General features: G+C 39.7%; 1 protein-coding gene across 3 annotated transcripts in view; it reads right to left on the bottom strand.

The window, feature by feature from the left end:
* The window catches only part of STXBP6 (syntaxin binding protein 6), a 131,889-nt gene that overhangs the window by 88,142 nt on the left and 19,479 nt on the right, over window positions 1-24,268 (bottom strand). For 2 of the 3 annotated variants that reach the window (XM_075103253.1, XM_075103252.1), the window contains exon 2: window positions 1,795-1,980. The exons of the other annotated variant lie outside the window; for it this stretch is intronic. In XM_075103253.1, the coding sequence (XP_074959354.1) occupies window positions 1,795-1,948 (154 nt within the window). In that variant the 5' untranslated portion in view covers window positions 1,949-1,980. The remainder of the gene's footprint in view (window positions 1-1,794; window positions 1,981-24,268) is intronic. 3 annotated transcript variants of the gene reach the window in all.

Consider the following 24,268-nt stretch of genomic DNA (forward strand, 5'->3'; position numbering starts at 1 on the left):
CAGAAAGCCAACCGCATCCTGAGCTGTGTCAAAAGCAGCATGGCCAGCAGGTCAAGGGAGGTGATTCTGCCCTCCTGCTCTGCTCCGGTGAGACCCCACCTGGAGTGCTGCGTCCAGCTCTGGCATCCTCAGTACAGGAGAGACATGAACTTGTTGGAGCAGGTCCAGAGGAGGGCCACAAGAATGATCCGAGGGCTGGAGCACCTCTCCTATGAGGAAAGGCTGAGACAGTTGGGGTTGTTCAGCCTGGAGGAGAGAAGGCTCCAGGGACACCTTATTGCAGCCTTCCAGTACTTAAAGGGGGTTTATAGATGGGGACAGACATTTTAGCAGGGCCTGCTGCAATAGGACAAGGGGTAATGGATTTAAACTAAAAGAGGGTAGATTCATGCTAGATAAGGAATAAAATTTTTACAATGAGAGTGGCGAGACACTAGAACAGGTTTCCCAGAGAGGTGGTAGATGCCCCATCCCTGGAAACATTCAGGGTCAGGTCAGACAGGGCTCTGAGCATCCTGATCTGGTTGAAGATGTCCCTGCTCATTACAGGGAGGGGTTGGACTAGATGATCTTTAAAGGTTCTTTTCAACCCAAACTATTCTATGATTCTTCCTCTGACCACTAGTTTTACTTCCAGTAAGAAGCACACACTCAGAAGGAGAAACTGATATGCCTAAAAACCTAAGTGACTAAATCATCCCAGGATACCAAAGATATTCACACATGCTCATCAGTTGACAGACATGAAAACTACGAGGGATTTCTTCCTGGAGAGCTACCTGGAGGCAGGGCAAGAAGCCTAAAAGTGCACCAAATGCCTACTTCCAGGCAACTGAATTCCACCCTAAGCTTGAAAACAGGTATAAACTACAAGCAAATCAGGATCACAACCTGCTTTCCAACTGGCTAAGACAATCTTAATTAAGGTAAATTTCACTACAATAACCAGAAAGTATTCAAAGCTTACAAAAAGCCAGCCAGAAACCTATGATACCAGAGCTAACCATAAGTTACCCAGTCAGTGGGTTTCATTTAGTCACACACAAGAAATTAGACCTTTAGTTTTATTAGAAAGGGCAAAAATATAAAGCAAAACATCATACAGCTACTACCTACCCCATTCCTGAACTCCAGGCTCTCATGAGCACTCGTTTGACCTTGGAGAAACTCAAATTAATTTCATCTGAACACATTAGCAAACAGGTAATTTCTCCCTGTTCCCTGTGACCTCTCAAAAACCATGCCTTTACACATCCTTTTCTTCTTCAATCCAAATACTTCCATCTTCATAGCGTGTAAGTCAGGTGATTGACACACAGCACCACTGTTCTGTTCAATGAACTGAAATTATTCCGGCTGAAAGTTGCATATCTAAGTACCCAATGAGCTGGTAAGACACAGAGGCAAATATGGAAAGAGGAAAGCATATTTGCCTCAGATAAAACATTTCAGGGCATTAAAAGGAAATACATTATGAAGTTCATCCCTCCAAGAAAGATCGTAACCTCAATAAGCAGAGACTGTTACCAAATATACCATCTGCTTGCAGCTATGCTGTGAGAGAACACTTTTTTTTTTAAAAACAATGAAACCAACTGTTCAATTTGTTTTATGATGTAAATATTAATAGTCTTCAGTGTGAGGTTTCTCAAGATTAAAGATAAGTGCCATAGGTCTCCGGCTACATTATTAAGAGTCAAGTCACCCAGCTCCTTATGGCTACAGATAATATCTAAGCAGTTAATCAAAGATAAACCAAAACAGATAACTGGATATCAAAATCATTACTCTTACCTGACAGGCAGATGTATGTTAAATATTCACCCTGACCCCCAGTAGCTAGGAAAGGAATCTTTTTTTTTGTTCTTCTTTTCACTTGGACTGCTCCCAGCATCCTTTCATCATGTGGGGCAAAAATTTCTTTGCTGATTGCAGATTTGGCATTCATTGTAGATAACAGATACAGCAGGCTGCTGCTCTCTAAAAATAAAACCATAAATAAAAAAATTAGGAACCCCTAGTTATGTGAAAGTCCAGCTAACTTACAGGGGCATTAGCAGCTCTGACCTTCAAATAAATTTTTAATGATTCAAAGAATTTAGAAGATTATTTCATGCACTTAGAAGTAGAATTTTCAAAGTATCTAACAGTCTTCACTTAAGTGGATCTCCATGCTTCTTAAATTATCTTAAACTAGCTTATTTTTAGCAGAAGCTGTCTGCACTAGCACTTCGGTATGATGCAAAGTCTTCTCAGAGGGACACCCTGTAACTTCATGCTGCATAAAAGCTTCATTAATTCCCTCTCTGGTAACTGGAGGGGAGCTCATCTGTCCCACACAGACAGGGAAAGCACTGCAAGGGCATAGGGAAGGAACGCTGTGGTTGAGTTCACTAGCGTCCTCTCAGAACTTGGTTGTGCTGGCAGACAAGTCACGTGCACGGAAGATACAGAAAGCTTCAGACTGAGTATGACTGTTCCTTCAGGAGCACTGCTCTTGGTGACAGTACTTGATTAAGCAGTTCCTGCACCTCTTGCAGCTTTAGCACCTCAGCCCCTCTGTAATCACCACCTGGGCAACTGCACAGAAACAACGTCAGAGAACCCACTGGGGTTCACGCAGACAAAACCACTCCTTGTCTTTCCTGCTAAGTAATTTTGACCCACATCAGTTCTTCAGTGTGTTTCGTAAAACGGCACAGTCAACTTAGAAGAAAACATTTGGAGAGGGAAAAAAAGTAGGGAACAAGGAGGGAGAAGGAGGGAAGCTGCTTATTCAGATGTGTCCAGCAAAAGAAAGGTGGACCTGACCAGAGTTTACAGAGGAGTCTAACTAAAGGAGAGAGAACTCAGTTACACATGTGATATTAACAGGCTCTTTATTTAGTCAGCACCACAGTTCTAACTCCAATTAGTTCTGCACTGAAGTCTGTTAACAAGTACATAGGTCCCACTGACAGACTGCCGAACGCCTCTTTGAATTGTTCAAATACAACAATGCCCCAATACACATACATTAAATTCCACATCTCCATATGAAGACTTACAGATCTTTTTTGACATCCTTAGCTTTCTTAGCACAAGCGTGATCATCTTCAGGTCTCAATTACTGAAGCCTGAAATTCTGCCTGTGGGACCATTTGATATTTGCCACAATTTAACTATTAAGAAGCATAGATAAATTCCAGTCAAATTAGATTATGAAGCCAAAAGAGTCATGGAACTATTATTTTTAGTGGGCATACCATCAGCAAAAAGAGATTTCTTAATACTTTCAGTCCCAACATTTCATTGGCACTTATTTATGATATTCCCTTGTCTTGGGAAAAAAAAATAAAAGAGGCTGTATTCCTGGAGGTGTGGGAGAGCCCAAGTTAGTCCAAGTCAAATTCAACATCTATTTGTTTTGGGATGTAAATGGAATCCTTTGCCAAAATAAACTGTAATAGTATAACTCAGTTAACCAATACAGACATATGCAAAATCTGAAAAGTTTTAGCGTTATTTACATGAACCTTTACAAAAATCAATTGCATTTAAAAAAATGGCCCCAGAGGAAAAATCCAGACTACTTTGAAAGGATGAAAGAATGCACAGCTCCTGAAAAGACGTGACATCATAACTCTTGCCAAGTAAGTTACCTATCCTTTAAAAAGAAATGTATCAACATTTTAAAAAAAAAAAAAAAACAGAATAAATTTAACCTGCTAGTTACTTAGAAAAATTTTTTCACGTTTATGTTCATTATACCAGAAGTTTCTCCTCTTCTGTGTTAAGAAACTATTTACAGTATATCTTATACCAGCATGTGAGCTGCTGGCAGTTCATGACTGCCAGTTTTTGATTTGCTTTGGTTTGAATTGAAGGCCACCGTCAGTACTATGGGTTTAATCACACAGACCTCCTTCTGACCGATACAAAGACTGATAATCTTTGCAAAAATAACTTCAGTCTCAGACCTTCACATGCTTAAAGAATTGTCAAGAAATAGCTTATTGCAAAGACACACACAAATGCTGTTAGGTAAAAATACGTTTAAGTCACAGCCAATTGAAAAAGTGTTCTCCAGCTTGCAACGATCTGTTGCTGTTAATTCTGCAGCTGAGTTGAATAGATGTTCTCAGATGTTTTCATGAGGTTCACACACTGCAAAATAAAGAGTGATTTCAAAGATATATTCAGTGATGTAAAGGCTTCCTGGATTAAGAGCAGATATAAGTTTTCCCTACCTACAATTGGTTGTAGCAGAAAATGTTAGTAGTTTACAGCTTCAGAACTTTCATATAGTACTTCAAGATTTACTTTAAGGGTATTACAAGCAATAAGTCTCGCTGCATATAGCTGCATTTGATAAGACTCTGCTGCACAAGAGGCAAGCCAAGAGACACTATCTAAATCCTACTTCATAGATTTCCCAAATCATTTTGCTTCATACATGCACTGCAACTTACAGATTGAAACTAGAATGACTGCCACACAATACCAGATAATAACCCCAAATAAATGCAAAACCTAGGAGGTTTAACGAACATACCTCTCTATGTATACGCACACCTCTCAACGCAAGTGCTTTTGCGCACAAACAACATACAAATCCAACTCCGAATAAAGCCTAGCTCAACACAATATCCCAAGACAAATTAAATTTCCTGTTTCAGCAGAGACACAGAAGGCATGACATGGAACGATCAAATACTGCAGTTTATTGCTGCATGCTGTTATTTGCTTTGTGATAAGCTGGTTGTATAGACATCCACCAGAAGTTGTACACAGACAACTGTAGACACCAGATGCTGTAACCCAAACCTCCGGCTAAAGCACGGACTCACTGCCTAGGAGGCTGTGATCCTCCTGTTCCCAACACTTGGTTTACAACAGCCTCAGATGCCAGAATTAACTAATTAATCTAATCCAGTGTTACTCGATATGATTGCTCAGTCTAATGTGGTAACTGACACAGGCATAAACCACAAAAGCCTATTTATTTAAAAAAGAAAACAACTAACTGTGCCTGTGTGCAAACAGGCTTCTGAGATTGAGCTGTCAGTATAGTCTGGATGAAGCTGGTTTTCATAGGTCAAAAAAAATCAACAGCTGGGTTTAAATAAGCTACCTTATCCATATTTGATGGTGGATCTATAACAGCTGGACTCAATAATTCTATGAAAAACAAAGGTTATATTAAAGTCTTAAGTAAAACATTCCAGGACTCTTCTTTTTCACAAGTGGGCATAATGAAATCTTTTTGTTAGTCTTACTAAAAATTTGGAAGCCTTGCTCAGGTAACATGAATAACACTCAATTTTTCCTATTCTCCAACAAAAACACCTCTTTTCATCTGAAAAAAAAAGAGTACATGCAAAACTTCATGTAGTACACACATATTTCTTTACACAGTAATGTTTGTTCTTGGTTCACACTCCAGGACGAATCCAAACCACCAGCAGTTTCCATTCATGGTCCATGTGGACTCATACACTTTGGAATGCAGTTTTCCCTGTGCCCAAACACAAGATACCTTAAAAGTTGAAACTTTTAATGAACGATCTCTGGGCACTCTGAGACAGTGCATTCCTGCTCACAGTGTTTACCCCTCTATGGCAAGAGGGATTTAAACATTTCAGTAACTATAAGAGAGCCGGCATTTCCTGCCTTACACAGGTTCTTTGTTCCATATCCTTATTTCAACTCAAATTATTATAATGATGCTTTTGGCTGAACAAAGAAAAATTCCATTTTCCTCCCGCATACTTTCACTCCAGCCATCAGTGTTATGGAAGAGGATATCAACATTTACACCATGCTGCCTGCGCTCAACAGAAACGCCCAAGAGGGAAGATTCCGGTGCATATTTGAGCTAGTGCCTGTAACACACTGCCCATGTACATCTCTTTAGATCTTTCTCTCCTGCAATTCTTCTCCAAGATATTTCGATCACTCAAACCTCCCTAGGAACAGCTGCCCATGTGCACATGAGAGGACAGGGATTAAAGACAATGTCTAAAACCAATATTAAATAAAACCAAGATCCTTAAGCTGATACCTTCACAGATCCCACACACTCAGTAACAAAGAACTTGGACCATTTTCTGGTCAGCCAGAATCTCAGACTGTTTTTGGGCAGACAGCCAGCAAGCAGCTGACTTATCTTTACATCCAGATGTTTTATAGGACCATGCAAGTCAGTGGAAAAAAGGATATTTACCATATCTTTGTTGGGGTACACAGAGTGAACTGGGAAAACTAATCCTCACCATGAAGAATTTAAATAGAAGTAAATTAGCGAGGAAAAATGAAATAAGAAGCAAGAGAAGGAACAGCAAGTAATATTTTCCAAAGAAGAAAACATGTTCAGTTATATGAAGTCGCACTGCTTTCAAGATCTTTAGTTTAACCACAAACAGGGATGGGCTCACAGGAAGCCTAACCACTGAAATGCAGCCTGCAGTGTGAAATCTTCTGCACAACCAACTATAACTGGGCTGCACTGGTAGCTCTAGCAAGCACTCAGATCTGCTTCTAATAAAGCCAGCATCCTGACAGAGGACATCTACTTTAGGAAATCATTGCAAGACACCATTAGTAAAAGCCTAGCTTCTGCTATTGTGGTAATTGCCTGGTATTTACTTGCAGGAAGTGTTGGGACTACGTATTTGATCATTACAACTCATCAAAACTGTATTTGTTGGTGTCTCAAACAAATAGCTAGTACAACTTCAGAGAAACATCAAGTCATTCCTAAACCTAGGCAAATAATTTAGAAATCATTAAAAAGCACATACTAGAACACAGTTTCTAAAGTTGGTTTGCAATAGATTTATTAAGCATAACTCCAGGAATAACACTGTTTAATTAGCTCTGCAAACAAGGATTAAACCAGTAGATCAACCTTATTCCAAAACAGCAGAGAAAAATCTTTAAAAGGCTTGAACATAAGAAGGTCAATGCAAATATCTTCTGTCATCCTTCTACTTGCAAAATCTAACTTTGCTTCATAGATTTTTATTTGAATTTGGACAATAGTGGCAACCACTGGACAGGCCAGAAAAAAAATAAATCTATTACATCCCACTAACATGAGTTCACGACTTTTAAAAGTATTTACTGTAAAAAAAATAATCACTCTCCAGAGTAGTTTGTTGGCAGTCACATTTCCAATTAATTTTTTTCAAATAAGCTTTCAGTGATGACTGGTTCATTTGAATAAAATATTCATTCTAAAATATAAAAATGATGAAGTGGTAAACAGTATTTGTGGCAATGTAAAATAGAAATAAGATATGTGGTTTTACTTACATATGTAACTAAACTGTCTGTCTGCCCAGTCAAGCTGAACTGGACATAAGCAGAGTTCAGAGAGCAGTGAATCCTATATCTAAAACTTCAATCTTTCTTGCAGTGAATTGACTTTTCTTTAAGTGGAGCCTACAGAGGCTTTAAATTGTAGCCCACCTGATTCAAGACCAACATTTGGCAGAATGTACTATAAGTTAGAAATAAAAACCTTCTTAACTTTGTTTTTAACCAAGCTATGATTTGGTTACAGGGATTTAATAGTGTTCCAGCATTGTTTACTGACCCCTTAAAGCAGCCTGGTTTGAACTATCTATGAATCTTTCAAAAGACTCCTAGAATAAGCAAAAGGAACAGGAACCATACTTTGTGGCCTGAGAACATCTTATGTTTTCAGTCACAAAAAGAGAAGAGGGGCAAAGTGCACAGTAGTAATATGTTAAAGTCAGACAGAAGCAGTAATTGCCTAAATATCGATGTTTGGCATGTTTCTTTCACCTGAGGCAGGCGGCCAGAGGCCTTGAGCAATTCCTACAACCTTTCATCCCAAAGGAAGGTGATCCGAGTTCCGTGCATGTTGTATGGACCTATGGACCCAAAGAGATCAAAGGCATCAAGAGCTCTGAACGGAATATGTATTTATAAAGAAGTGATAAAAGAGGTATGCAGAACAGAAAGGTACCTTTGAGTTTACATCATCCAGTGCCTCAATCTAGCAGACCATAACACAATCCTTTTAATGAATGAACAAAGTTCACCTAGAAGTTTTGTTTACCTCCCTTCATCACCCCAAAACCCCCCCAAACATCTACTTACAATGATAGATTATCAGGGACATCACAGAAATCCCTCAAGTGGGTAAATGAAAACCTGCCCCACTTCCATGTAGAAGACAACGCAACTGCTTTCATTCCCACACTCTGCTCTAGTAAAGGTGTATTGCTGCTGACAGTAAGAGAGGCGTACATACAGCACCATGGTAACAATAATATCCTTACTTCTTCAAGACAGAGGGTAACTGAAGAAGATGATGCAACTTCACTTGTTTCTTTTGAGACTCTGTACCCCCAATCCTCTCCAAGAGGTAGGGAAAGTTAAGTAGGAAGTAGTACAAAAAGGCGCCAAAAAGGCATATTGATGGATGGGTTACCATACATTCCAGGTCAAACAGTTCTCTGGTTCTGATGAGAACGCAGCAATTCCAGAGCTAGCAGCTAATGTCCTAGTAAACAGTATGGTGGGTCCCAGCTAAATTTTGTCCACAGTTCTGAAGTGAGTTTACAGTACTGCAAGCTGGCAAAATCCAACTCAAATATAAGACATATAACATTTCTGTACTGGAATTCTGTGTGTGAACAGCTGCAGACAATTAGGAGCAGACTGCTTTAAACATGCAAGAAAACAATCACACAGTCAAGAACTGCAGCAAATTAAAATTAATTGCTGCTTATGTTTTCATAGCATTTTGAATCAAGGCTATACCCATGAGTTAATAAAATAATAATGCAAGAATCAGTGGACATTGTGGACATTTATTGCCTAAGCATTTGCTTAACAGCCAAGTGCAGCAGCATTGCCTAAACATGCTTTCCCCCAGACCCTGTACAGACAGCCAGGGTGCTTCTGGAACATGCCCCAGGGAGGGAAAGGCACCTCAGTAAAAGGTGGTACAGCCCTGTCAGGGCCCCTCCAAATGAAGAGCAATAGCTGGGGACCCACTTGGAGACGTTTTCATTAGGAGAGTCCCAAAATCCAAAAGTCTTGTTTGAGAATGTATGAATTTGAAAATAAGGATGGACAGCACCACATTAAGCAGCACCATCCAAACAACAAAACTCTTTGCCAAAAGACAAACGAGACCTACTTGGGAAGAACTGCCTCTGGAGTCATCTTTTTGAAACGGGAACATTTTGAATCTCACAAAAAGATTCACAGAGAAACTTAGGAACTGCCAGATGTTACAACAAAGCTCCAGAGAGACCACGTTTGCATTTGTGGAAAGTTTTATTTATTACTTCAGGACACTGGGACATTCACAGCAGCAAGAACTACTACTTCTGCTTAGAAACATTGAAAATCATCGTCTTAACATGTCAGCTTAATTCTTAATTAGATGTTAAGGCCAGTTATTACATTTGCCTTTAGACTTATATTTGCAGGCTGAACTGTCAGAGTTTCTTCTGTCATCCCTCACAGATTTCTTGCCCCAGATGCCTCATCTCTCTAGACACTTTCCTATTGGCCTTCATCTTTTTGAAATGCAATCCTCAAATCTGGACTCACAGCTTCATTTATGAACCAGAGTCAACTAGAAGAACTACTTGGTTGGTCACTGGAACAGGCTCCACAGGGAAGTTGTCGCAGCACTGAGCTTGTAAGAGTTCAGGGAACATCTGGACAATGCTCTTAGTCATATGGTTTAGTTTTAGGCAGTCCTGTGACGAGCAGGGAGTTGGACTCTACAATCCTTATGGGCCCCTTTCAACTCAAGATATTCTATGATACTATACAGACCTTACAGCAGACACTCCTGTTTATACAGCTACTGCCATAGGTGGATCTTTTCCAACAGGTCAGAAAACGACAAGAGCTTCAGTTCAACATCTACCACATTCTTCAATCTTTTTTTTCTGAAAAAGAGACATTTGACATCTGAGTAACTAATTATTCCCACTTAACGGGGGATTTTTGTACTTACTAATTTCCAGCTATCTCCCCAATACTGTAAGATCATTTTAAATTCCAATCCTGTCTTCCAGCAATTGCAGGTCCCTGGATTGACACCAACCGAAAGTCAGGATGTACATTCTGTGTGCTATTGCTTTAGTTAGTTAAAATTGTTTCAGACCTAACACAGCCTCCCTTTGCTCCTCCAGTTAGAACTAGAAAGATACCAACTCCTCTGAGTACACTTCTGCAATCATTTTTGTGTTCCTGCATCTTACACTACTTCCACGTAGACTTAATTTCCTTAGATCACTCATGACTAACATCACATGAAACATTATCAAAGGCCCCATTAAAGTTGATATATCTGCCAGTTCCAACTTATTCACATGGCCTAATACTTTGTGACAGAAACAAATCAGTTGGTTTGAAATATTTTTTTTTGAGTTCTCTCTCCAGTCACCCTCGAATTCCTTAAAAATAGGTTTTATTCCCTTGTTTGTCTAATATTTTGGCAAAAAAGTCACTAAAAATTAAAGAATCTTGGTGAGGAGCAGCAGCCCGCTTTTCCCAGGGAAAAGGGAACTGGTTTGAAGGACTGCAGTTTGAAGCATGCACAGCTTCTTTCAGCAGTGTGTGTTGTTTCACATTTAATTTATGCCCACATCATGCATTTGTGCTGGCAAAAATCACTGATTTCCTTGTGCACTTTTCTTTCTTATGACAGCACAAGTGTTTAAGTGGCAGCGCAGTGAACTAGACAACAGAATTAACCCAGGTTTAATCCTGTTTAAAAGAAGAAAATGATTAGTTTTGGTTTTACTCAAATCAGCTCCCTGACTCCGTTCACGACACAGCTGTGTGTCAGCACACGGGAAGGAAGAGCAGGGGTAGGATTCAGGCTGCCTGATGCACCAGCAGTATTAGTTTACAAGGATCATGAAACTGCCGTTTAAAGACAGAACCTGAAATGTCTGGAGCTTTCATCAAATAGCAAAACTGGCTGACTGAAGACATGGCATGGAGCCAAGCTAGAAAAGTTTTTCAAAAATCAAAACTCGCAACAAAAAAAATAATAAAAAGTGGTAAAACAGAAGAGTTCATATGGGGCTTCTCCTTGATAAGAACAAATATGTCTTAAGTTAGGAGCAAATTTCTTGGTATACTGACTCCATTATTTGTTGGGTTAAACATAGGCATGGCAAAAAGGCAGGTTGGAAGTTAAGGCTCTGTTAGCATGGAGCATGATTTCTGCACTAAATCAGACCCTGTTGTATACAGTAATATACAAAAAATATTATGCAGTGATATTACTGCAGCACACCCTACATAACCAGAACACACTACGCCATGGCAGCAACTCTTGCAAGACATCTCACAGGAATCTGATTTTGACTTAGCATAAACAATCACACTTGCTTAATAAGGACAAACTCTGCAAGTACAATGTACTGATCACTGAAAAATGCGGTGTTAAATGGCTTCATAATTCAGTGTACAGATTGCCAGAGAGATAGTATATTACCACACTATTAGCTGAAGGTGTTTTAAAGAAAAAGAAAGTGTTTCAGTCAACAGCTAGCACACAGCACGCTTGCCAGTGGCTTACTCCAACCAATATACCTCAGTACACTCTTAAATCATGTTTTCCAAGTCCTCACAGCTCCATTTCCATTCCTTCTCACATAACTGGTATTAGTACAAGCTGCAAATTTCTGCACATTGCAGTCATCTATTAAATGCAATATTCCAGAAGAGAAGCAGGGGACAAAGTGAGGTCTCTCAGGGTGAAGACTTTCAACTTTCTGAACTGTGATCTGCAGCACCCATGTCAGGGGGCGGGAAAAGGGAAGTAAACTCTTTCTTATTATGTTCCTTTATATTCCTTCAACGCTAGCAAAGAGTAATAGAATGGGATAAGGCATAATATCAAGGGATTAAAATGTTCTATTTCATCCACCCAAGGTGAATCAACTTTCTCTGGTAAGCAAATATTTTTTTCCAATCACTCCAAATGATTGAGCAGAATCACTTACTAGCAAAATGCATAATTCTTAAGAATGGAATGGGTTCTGGGGATATCAGAATCTCTGTAAGGACAAAGAGACTTCTGTGAATATCACACCACTGTTTTACTTGAGGGGAAAACAAGAACTGCGTAAAAGTAGTAAACCATCTGTTGGCTGTGTACTGATATTTTCTAGCAGTTAACTAAATGCAATTTTCTTTCTGGCAAATAACACGAGCTGAACACATTTCTGACATGCCGCATAGTTCTTCCCAGGAATCTTCCAACAGTAAGCATCACCCCTTTCAAAATGGGTGAGCCCAATAAAGCTGGCAAAACTGCAAACAGTCCTGCAAACAAGAGAAATTATGGAAAAACTAGTCTGCTCCAGTATTTTGTTCAAGGGTTGTCATCATCTCAGGAGTTATTAAAAATGCCATCCATGGTTTTTATCCCCCTACTATGTTTGATTGCTTAGCTCTGCATTCCTGACACAATTCAGGGGGGAAAAAAAAAAAGACAATACCAAAAAACACAACACTGCAGACAGACCCTGTACACGTGAAGACTTTCTCGGGGTTTCGGGAGGCTTTTTAGTTTTGAGTTTGTGTTTGGTTTTTTTTGCGTTTTTTGGGGTTTTTTTTAGTGAATGGTTTGTTGTTCAGTCTCACAGAAATCTGAGAAAAACTATAAGGGAAACTACTGGCTTCTCCTTCTCCCTTGATGCTTTCATAGTAATTTGCAGTTAGTGATCAGTGGTAGAAGTATTCTGTCTTAACAACTAGAAAATTTCCATTAAACACAGAGGTGGTGGGGATAAATCATCTTGTCAAGTGATAGCTTGTTGGACCCTAAAGAGTCTTTTTTTTTAAGTAAAAAGAGACTGCTTCCCCCTCTGCACTCCCTTCAGGGACCAGGTAGTGACTTCTTGAGGATGTGAAAGCTTTCATCAGGTTTATGAATCTGGACAAACCAATACATTTTAGATTAAAAAAAATCTTACAGGTCAGTGTGGCATTAATCAATGTATGGGATACCTGTAGAACACATGATGACATTTTACAGTTCTACACTAAGTTCTGAGATCAACAGTGTAACAGCACAGTGAGGGATGAAAGAGGGGAACCTAGATATCCAAAACAAACAAAAACCATCCTTCTCTAGTTCCTGCTATTATGTGTTTCAATTTTCCCGACAGAGATAGATAGTGGAATACATTTCTCTTAATGTTTTCACTTCAAATAATTACATAGGTTTTGCACGCCTGACCTGAGACAATACAGCGTGGAAGCACGAGAAGGTGGACCAAACAGTGGCATCTAAGCTTCTATAAGCACCATCTTATTCAAGAAGGGGGGATGGGACAGGACGATAACATGAAAACCCTGCAACATTCATTAAATGAAGTTGCTTCTTGCCCACAGAACCTATATTTATAACCCCTAGGCATCTACCCATTTCATGCACCAAAGTAGAAGAGCTGTTTAAAATAAATCAAAAGCATACAATGTGCATCTCTATTAGACTGATCCCAGAAGATACCAGCTCAATGTATCAGATATCCTTGCAATCTTAATCTCACTGGCAACTTTACTGTGAATGATTTACATTGTCGATAAACAGTGGGCACAGCTATAGACCCCGAAATTACATATATCTTCACAGGCTTTCACAAAGAGAATTATAGCACCAAAAGTACAGCAAATTTAGAAATACACATTTTCAAATGGACTAAGAATTTCAATTTCCCCCCATCAGATACAGAAGTATAATAATTGACAACATCCACACCAACAAATCCTCTATAATGGTTGTGTGCCGAAATCAACTTAATACATCCCACATCTGGTGCTGAGCTGTAAACACTGATATTAAAACCAAAATGGCACCTCCAACCTTCAAACTGTTTACTGCCAGAAGTCACCTGAAAAATACAAAAAGGTACTTTGCATGGTAACATCTAGATAAAATGGCATCCAACTGAAAGAACAACCTCGTATCCCATACAGTCTTATGATTTTTATCCCACAAATACTTTCTGCAAGATCAATAAGAAAAAGATTACATCTTTAAGACATCTGAATATAAGGTCAAACAACTGCCAGCCACACGTCCCATTGTGCACAGCCTAGAAAAGAATCCGCGTAGATACATACATGCTTGTCTCAAATGTAATATTCTTCTTCCAGCATAAATAGCCTCATGAAAACCTTCCACATGTGCAAAACCAAACCACCATGATGCAATATTAGCAACCCATACAACAGGTCAAGGACAGAAATATCCAGTTACAAGTAGGAAAACTGTTTCACAAAGAAATCAATCTAGTACCGTCCTCAGCCAAAAGGAGCTTTTCAGCACCAGCTTTTGCCAGTTTAACTGTGGGATGCTGCCAAATAAAGTGGTCAACATCCTTAATTTCCCTGTTTTTTGCCAATTCATCAGAACGCTAATCCTATACTAAAATTTACAGCTACACGTCAGTAGTATCACAGTGGAACTGGTGGGAATGCACACTACTTTCAGAAATAATCTACAGTTCACCTCTTAATTCAGTCTTGAAGCTTTACTCTCACCTCTTCAGATGCCTTTAGAAACAACCCTGAGAATGACATTCTTAAACTTTATTATTCTTGAAACCTACAATGAGGTCTCAGAGGCACTGATGTGATGTGGCCTGTTACAAGGAACCTATAGACTCCTCTCCACAGCTTTGATCTTTGTCTTTCTTTACTCAACAGGACATGCCACCTCTATTCATCCTAACACCATACTGCATTCAAAACTATTGAACTACTTTGCCTTTCAAGTAGCCTAACAATCATCATAAGTAGTTAAAAGCAATTAGGACCAGTCAGTAATTAACTGCTTATCACACCCTGCATCCAGAAAACTTTACAAGCGTATCTTATATTAGACCAAGTGATCTCTTTGCTAGAGGATTTTCCTTTCACATATTCTGCAGACAGATGATACAAACCAAAAAATTCAAAAAGGTATCATCAGCATTATCTCTAGACCACCCACCTACAAAATGAGCTACATTAAAAGGAAAAAGTTAATTTAATAACTGAGTGATCCAAATCAAACTTCACTTCATCTTTACCTTTTACTTTACTTTTTATTTCACACAGTCAGTATGTAAATAAACAGGACTTCAGAACCTGATACTTGTCTAGTCACTAGACTAAACCACTATAACAATTTACTTCAAACACATTCACTTCAGAAAGGCTAACGAGATTTAGCAAACAAGCTGCAGAACTTACACAGGTGGCTTAATCACAATACACAAGTTCTACCACCTAAGGATATGCTTGCATGTTTAAGGTAACTTACAATACATACAAGTCCATACATAAATTCTTCTGCAATTAAGACAAACAATGTACTCAAAAACTTTAAGAAAGTAACATTAAGGCTCATTTCTGTGTCTGGTTCATCCACATTAAAAACAGCACTTCAGCAACATTAGAGTGGATAAAATAAACAACCACTACATCCACCTTCACAGACTTGTAATCTAGAGAGTAACCAGCAGTTATCCTCTGCACAGTTAGAGGGGCAAAAAGATACAGGTAAAACAAATGTATGTCTGTCAAAACAGTACAGGTACAGTGAAGAAGCTTACCGAAGAGAGCAATCCCACCTTCCAGTGAAGACGGGAGACGTAGAGAACATTCACTGAAATACCAGTAAAAAAATTAAACAAGTATAATAACCCCAAGCGCAAGAGGCCCTTGATTTTGCCACAAGAGATAAAAAAATTCTCCACGGTCCAGATGAAGAGGTTATATGGGTTGAAGAAACAAGTTTTACATCACCATCTCCTATCAGGAGAGCAGGAAGAACCCACAATCTGCCAGAAAAACAAATGAGCTATGGAAACAGGGAGGGCAAAGCCCCACTTCTCAAAGCGCTATGATGCCATTAGAACAGGAATAGATAAATTGCACTGGGAGTACATATACCCTCATTTTGTTCAGCCTCCACAGCTCTCCCCTCATGCACTGAGCAAGTCATGTCATCATAGAAAGCAGTCAGACTGGTCAAGCATGATTTACCATATTGGCTCTTACTACTCAGCTTCTTGTCCTTCATGTGCCTGGAAATAGCTTCCACTGACAAAACTCAAGAGCCTGCTATGACTTCTTACAACCAAAAGCAGGTGGGGAGGGGGGGGAAAGATAGGGTAGGTATTCTGTCTTTCACATCACTTCCTCTGTTGCCTTCACACCATTTCTCAGCTGTGATCCTCTGCATGCCCTATCAGCACCTCACTGGTCATTCAGGTTCTTAGACACAAATATTTATCTGTTGTACTAAGAACGTGCTGTTGACAAACTCAGCCCCAACAATGAAAAAAGGACAGCATGAACACCAGTTAAGAAAGCTGAATCTAAAACCTATCCAATGCAGATGAGGAAGATCAGAATTGTTTGCAGATATGGTCAAGTATATGCATCTGCTTTGGCCTGTGCTTCTTAATTGCATTTTAAAATGTGAAGGCTTTCTATAAAACACTCAGGAAACTTCTGTCGGACGCAGGTACAATATATTCCAATTCATGGAATCAGCATTTATCCTCAGTTTATTCTGTAAGCAAGAGGTAAAACAGCTAATGCTGGTGACAGTTCAAGGAGTACATCTATGTACAACTGCTGGCACTATTTTGTTTGATAAACAGTAATTTGCCATTCCCACATAACAGTGGCTCCAAAAGCAGGGAAATTTACTGTGTGTTATCCCCACTCAATGGCTTCTCAGTGAAAAAGTAAACCCATTGTTTCAAGGCTACTGACTTCAAATGGATTCTACCCAAAAATGTTTCTTCTGGGCAGGGAAGTGTCCCCACTTCCTTACTTTCTATCCAAGAATATGAAAGTAATTTTTTTTCCTTCTTCTATTTGACCCCTGGGCTGAGACAACGTGGAGATATAGTTCTCCCATCTGAGTGCAGTCATAAATGCTCCGAGCCAGGAAAAGAAGGTTCCTCCTAAGAGCTTGAGCAAAACACACGGGTTGCAAAAGATCCCAGCCCAGCCAGGGAGGAAAGACACTTCATTCTTCTCTGGCAATGGATGTGAAACAGTTGTAGAAGAAGGCAGGCACCCATCCCTGACTAGGTTTGATATCTGAAAGGGTATCTGCAGAAAAGCTGTTCCCTCTCCAACACTGCACTGAACTTATAAAATGCCACGCCCTGATATTCAGAGCCTAAGCATTATTTTTTTTAACCTGCAGTGTCTAAATAAAATCAAGCTATTGCTTCAGGAGATTAATTCTGTATTTGTTTTACTGTGGAAACCTGGGTCCTAGTGGAGGCCAGGTCTCCACTCAGAAGCCCTAAAGGTGCTCCACAAAGGTCATATTATGGAACATGGTTAGGGTGTGGTGAAACCCAGGCTTAGGCTTTACCAGCCTGGACTACAGCTATGTGTGGGATGACCGTGAAAGACATATGAAACAGTTCAGTGAGACTTTTGTACCCTAATGGTCTTGCCAAGTACAAAAGTAATTTGTTCAAGTAATGATAAACCTTCTGTCTCCATTATATATTAATATAAATAAAAGAAAATTTGAAAATTAAAACTCCCACAGAAAAACAGACCCTAAAGAGGAAATAAAACCATGGGTGGGCCTATGACTAATAGCTGGAGTAATGATCCCACTGCTTAATGAGATTGCTAGATAGAGAATCTGAATGTGGGAATATACACAAAAGACCCAGACACAGGGCCACTGACCACTGTGGTAACAAAAGATCTCTAGAAGCACATGGTATCCAGCAGCTGAGGTACAAAATAAATTAGATTCTTTTAAGGGACTGGATCAGTTTCCATATAAATCAAGTTTAGAGATTTAATAAAAAAATCTAAAAGGAAAGCTCAAGTGCAAAGTGATTATGCTGATACAACCGTGTACATTTCTGCCAACAGAACAGTTGCTCTTCTCACCTTATGAACTACAGCACCAAATCCAGAGAATAGTTATACAATATCCTTGCTAGTCAGTATTTCAAAGTCTACTACATCTCCCAGAAAAATTAGAAAGAATGGACTGATTCACCTCAATTTCTTCTTGTAAATAAATCCTAACTTAACTAAACTAATACTTCACAAATAGAGCCTCAGAAAAAAGTGCAGAAGAGAACAGCTTCATTTTCAACCACCATTTTCACTGTACTAGTGCTGTAATACTGATTTTCAAGTAGTTTGTGTTTAAAATCCAATTTTCTTTGAAATATTTCTGTACTACTTTTTGCTAGTTTTTCCCCTCAATTATGGTATTTACCCATATATAAATTTATGTCGAAACTGAACTGGCAACAACATACTGTTCCTCATCACTCGTGCTATATTTTTCATTCCCTCTCATTGCGTTCAGATTCTTACTTTTACTAGTATAGAAAATTTTGTCCACATCCCTTCAATCCTTTTAACGGGGAAGAAAAGGAATCTGCTCTCCTGGAAAAGAGTTCCTAATATAATAAAGGCTCAAAAGTAGAAGGCCATGTGCAATTGTGAAAAGAAGGTAAGTTTTACTGACTTCACAATATAGTTTTTCTTTTTAGAAAGCACAGTGAAAACCCTTAAGTGTTCTCGTGATCTCATTGCGCTGAGACCAGCACAGTTCCCAAACCCATGACTCATTCTGATCCCAGCAAAAAAAATTGCTGGGGAGACAGATGTTTTGTTTACGATGAATTAATTCCGTCAGTATGTCTAGCTCAAAAATATCAGGCTTCACTTTGCATGCGGAAGATAAAGCATGACAGTCATGCTCCTGCCTTACTTTTTTCTGAATACTACTGTGTTAAAGCTGAAATGGCAGTGGATGCTGCTGACACCTGAACAACTTATTTAGGAAAAAGAAAAACACTGTCTTGCCAATAAAGATTTCAATTCCCAGTTATGATCTGTAAAAATGTGTAACTTCTAAATAGTCAGGTTTCTGGCTTTAAAGCTTATTTACATAGGTCTTATGCAGCAAAAACTTATTATTTGTTTCTTGAGACATAAAATTAAACTAAGGCCCAAGTACAGTTTGTTAAGAGATAATGAAATTGAAAGAAATAACTTTCAGCATTGTTCAGTTTGACATCACACCTAAAACCAGCAGTGTTTTCTCACTACACACTTGAATAACATCAGTGGAGCTATGCTAACTTAAGTAACTACTAAATGATGTTTGCCTCTTCCCCTTATAATATATTTACTTTTTTGTCTACCCCTAAAATACACAAAATCCCAGTATGAACCAGTTCAGAGATATTTACTTATGATGCACACCTGTGTTCTCCTCTCCCAACCCCCATCATCACCATATCCTCCTTTGTGCATGGCTCATTGTTTTCTAACATAATACTTCTCCCTTGCTCTCCAGTTTCTTCTATAATGCTACTCTAAGGCGTATCTCATTTGCATGGCAGTGAAGAAAACCCAGCACTTCAAAACATTAATGAAGCTAACTACCCATACCTTAGTGAAATCCTTGGGACTGGAAACCAGCTCCAGACACCATCAGAAACTCCTCACTTCCAATTATTTTACTTATGCTCAAATCTATCACATTTCACTAGTATTTGAGGGGATCTGTGCTCTTTTTTGAATGCCCTAGATACTGTTAAATATAGCATAAGAAACATCTTTCTCACAGTTTTCATACCAAATGCAAGAATAGACATGCATCCATGCAGCTGAAATGTTAACAATCCGGAAAAAACCCTACGGCAATTAACAAACAAATGTATGCCTTTACTCATCTGAGCTGCAGATGTAGCCCAAACTAGTCACTCTGAGGAACAGATGTAATTTGAGCTGGTGGTGTAAGAGTTTAGTACCACCATATGACACGTGTAACCATTTCCTTAGTAAACTGTACACTTATTTTGATACGAAAAACACAAACCCACTATAAACACCACCTCACTACCATCCTTGATTTTTCTCGTTTTACAAAGCGAGAAACATGCAACTGTTAAATTAAGGTATATTAATGACATTGTCAGCTATCTGACAATGCTACAAAAGTACAGAACGTAACAGCTAGAGGTCAGTTGTATCATACCAAGTTCAGTACGCCAGCACATCCATCGGCCTATCACTGCCTGATAGCCAGAGAACTGCTGGGTTTAGAGAAGTGATTTTGGCATGTTCCCACTGCGTTGTTCCCAATAAAGTCAAATTAATCTAGTCTCAGAGCTATGAAAAGCAATATTAGAATTTTGCCTCTTTTTCTCTACCTTCTACCCTAAACAAAGTCAGCCAGCAAGCATCTCCCAAATGGAATAGGCAGTTGTGGAACATGGGAAAAAATACTCTCACAAAACCATTTGCTTTACATAGCACCCGTAAGAAGATAAACATATAGGAGTACTAACCTTATTTAGGTTCAGCCAACAGCAAAAAACAAGCCATCTTACACCATATAAAGTAAGACTCGTGGAAAAAACTCTGACTTGTTGCTGTTGTAAACCCTATGATCTTTGGCACATGAATTAGACAAAAAAAAAGTTCTTCACATACTAATTCTTATTTAGCATAAAGAGGAAAGACAAGACATAGATGGAGAAGGGAATACTGGAAGTAATCCTCTTCTCAGCCAAGGTTTAAACATCTGCAAGAAGACATCTGCAAACAAGCAATGACAAGCTGTTATTTCCATAACATTCAATCTGACCAAAAAAATAAAATTGTACATTGGAAGTATCAGCAGGGGTACATGCACATGTCCTGGTTTTGGCTGGAACAGAGTTCATTTTCTTCCTAGTAGCTGGTACAGTGCTGTGCTTTGGATTTAGTATGAGAATAATGTTGATAACACACTGATGTGTTAGTTGTTGCTGGGTAGTGCTTACGCTAAATCAAGGACTTTTCAGCTTGTCACGCTCTGCTTGACTGAAAAGGCTGGGGGTGCACAAGAAGCTGGGAGGGGGCACAGCCGGGACAGCTGCCCCAAACTGGCCAAAGGGCTATCCCACACCATACGACGACATGCTCAGCGCATGAACTAGGGGAAAGCTGGCCAGGGGGCTGCTGCTCAGGGACTGGCTGGGCATCAGTCAGCAGGTGGTGGGCAACTGCATCACGCATCACTTCATATGTTCTTTTAGTATTATTATTTTACTACTATGTTATTTCAGTTAAACTATTCTTATCTCAACCCATGAGGTTTTTTCCCCACTTTTACTCTTTTGATTCTCTCCCCCATCCCACGGGGTAGGGGGGTATGAGCTAGGAGCTGTAGTGCTTGTCAGCTGGGGTTGAACCATGACAGGGTAGATATATTAAAATTGTACAGCACCTTATTGTTAGAGAATAAATTTACAATACATATGTCAAAGACAAAGCTAGTCAAATTTTTAAAAAGCTATTATGTTGTCAAAAAAGACTGCCATATGTTCATGACATTTCTGTAATAGAAAATAACCTCAGTCCAGCCTTCTGCACATCTGACAGCCACAAGTGCTTCGCAGTCTTTTACTCTTTTCCAGTAAAACCCCTCATATTTAAATACACATTTTAAACAGTTCTATTATTTCATTTTACAGCTAAAATTTTGTATAGGTTTTGTCAAGACCCTGACAGGCTGAACTGGCCCTGCCCAGCCCCCCAGGACTCCCCCCGCACCCTGACCAGGGCCCAGGGCCCCATGTCAGCCCCAGCCATGCTGCAGCAGGGCTGGCTGGTCTCCAGCTCCCCACAGCCCTGCCCAGCCATCAGCCCTGCTGGCCCACATCCCAGCCTGGCCGCAGCCCATCCCTACGGCCCTGTCTGACCATGGTTCCCCTCAGCAGGCCAGATCCTGCCCCACCTGCTGTTGGGCTGACGTCCTGGCCTGGCCTCAGCTTCTCCTCTTCCCCAGGGAGGTGCCCGATGCACCAGGCTGGGGCTGCCCCCTGCCCTGGCTGCGAGCCGCAGGGGAGCCCCCACTGCTCCTGGTGTCCTGGCCACAGGGAACCACCAGGCCCATGGGCACAAGGCCAGGTATGAAAGAGAGACTCAAAGCCATCAGCAGCTATTTGCACAAGGATGATATACATCAACAACAGCTTGAGCAACCATACTAAGCAGCAAGCAGGATCCAAAGCCTGTACCGACTCAAGCTTTTTGCTATCACGCAGTTATTCCAAGTCTCATTGTGACAGGGAAAGGGAAGAACAAAGGAATTGAACAAATGAAATGGATTTTTACCTGCTTTCAGAAGGTTTTAACTAATGGACTGCAGAGCACAAGAGAGACTACTGTAGAAGCTACCAGTGAAGGACGGCCAACCTGTAAGAGCAGAAAAGCACAAGGAAGGAAACAAACACCTAACCATTGCTTGCACACAGTAAGATCTCTGATCCAGCAGCAGCAGCCAGCCTGAGCTATTTTTCTTTTTCAAGGAAAAGTTAGTTATGATAAGAGGCTGCCCAGAACAGCAGCTCCGCAGTGGGACAGAAGACAGCACGCATCTGAAAGCTATACCACTGAATCAAAAACTTTGTGCTTATTTGTGGTTAGCAAGGGCAACAAGGACTTCAGAACTGCAGATGGAGATCTTCAGAGGGAGGGCTGCAAAACTTCTGCAGAATGACAGCAGCAGCCTGCTTTGACTTTGACCTAGAAAGGCTATACCCTCTCCCTTAGTCACCATGCCTCCTGTAGGCAAGCCTCAACGCACAGAGCCAAAGTGACTAATGACAATCTTCAAAACGCTCACCAGCATTGCAAGAACACACTTAGTCCTTCTGACAAACTTTCAGCTGAAATTTAGTGGGAAAGAAAAATGACAAGAGCAATTCTAACCTAATAGGAGCACATTAAAAAAATTGGCTCGATGACATGGTCAAGAAATCCAAATCAGACAGGAGGCAAAGGACCTGCCAAGCCTTGCCAGTTCTTCCACTCTAAGACAATGAGATGGATAACTGCTTAGTTACAGAATCCAACACATCATACCAGTGTCAGTAAAAATTCCTTCTTATTCAAACACAATAGTTCACACATAAAAGTAGTAACTGCTCAGACTGCAACTGATCCTTATCAAAATTTATCAACATCCTGGGGGCATAATTCCATTATAGTGAGAAGATAAACAAAGCAGACCAGAAAGGAAATTTCGGCATGAAACGGTGTCACTTCGTGCTCAATATGGTTCCCTTTTAATACAGTTCAGCCACAAGCAATCTTCTGAGTGTCAGAGACTCTAGCCTGTCAACTTCACTTAAAAAATAAATCCCTGAACTTATAAGCATATCTGAACAGAAAAAAACAAGAAGTTTCAAGTAGATAGCATTGTTATTTTAGAAGTGAAACAGTGACATTAACACTTTCAACCTGACTTTGAGCAATTTGTGCAGTTGTTCAGAAGGAGTTAAAACTGTTGCACAGATTACTAGGAAGTGTAACTATTGATAAGACACTGGCTACAAACCTTAACAGTTCAATTAATTCTACCTCTCAGAGTGCTGGCTATATATGAAAGAAGAGACTGCAACTTCTCCCTGAACAGTTATGAGAATTTCTGAGGTCATATTTCACAATAACATTTGGTGAATTTCAAAGGTTTAGTTATTTCGCAGAGGTTCTCTCTTCTTTTGGTCAGTGGATGTATGAAATGATCATAACTGCCCATTGTAAACAAGAACTGTTATATCCACATGTTGATAAACTGATTCTTCTCAGCCTTTTCTGTTGCATAAAAAGGCAACATTTTGAGATCTGAAAGAGAAAAGGGCAACAAACTATAAATAAACTAGCACTATTACCAGAAAACTATCGGTTAAGAATTTCTGATAGTAGAAAAACACCAAAAACAATGGAACAACTTATTTCCAGGGACAGGACTATAGAGTGGGGAAGTTCTCATTCTGAAAGAATTTCAATTCATACTGAATCTCAGAAAATAGGTCTGGAAAGCATTTCAAAAGATCCAGTCCCTCCTGGGGACAGCTCTGGCATAGGTTTACAGCTGGTATTTCTATAAGCTGTCTTTAATGCCACCCCAAGGTAAACTCCTTCCAGAGGTATTTTTCCCCCCAGGAGATGAAACCAGGAAGTGCCATTCCTAAATCTGGCTAAACCAAAGAGAACCCATCACTTCATGCATATTAGACAAAAAAGGAAACAAGCTATTCCTTGTCTTGTTTTAATATCCTTTTATCCTGCTTGCTACTAATGTCATTTATACCACTCAAGCCTCAGTTGCTTCTACATAATAGTTCAAACTCAAACACCACCAAGTTGCCTACACTAAATGGATAGGTATCTTAAAAAGTAGTAATAAAGCTAGGAATCTGGCATTTTAAAACCA

Source organism: Phalacrocorax aristotelis, chromosome 9 (assembly GCF_949628215.1).
Source record: "Phalacrocorax aristotelis chromosome 9, bGulAri2.1, whole genome shotgun sequence".
Taxonomy (NCBI): Eukaryota; Metazoa; Chordata; class Aves; order Suliformes; family Phalacrocoracidae; genus Phalacrocorax; species Phalacrocorax aristotelis.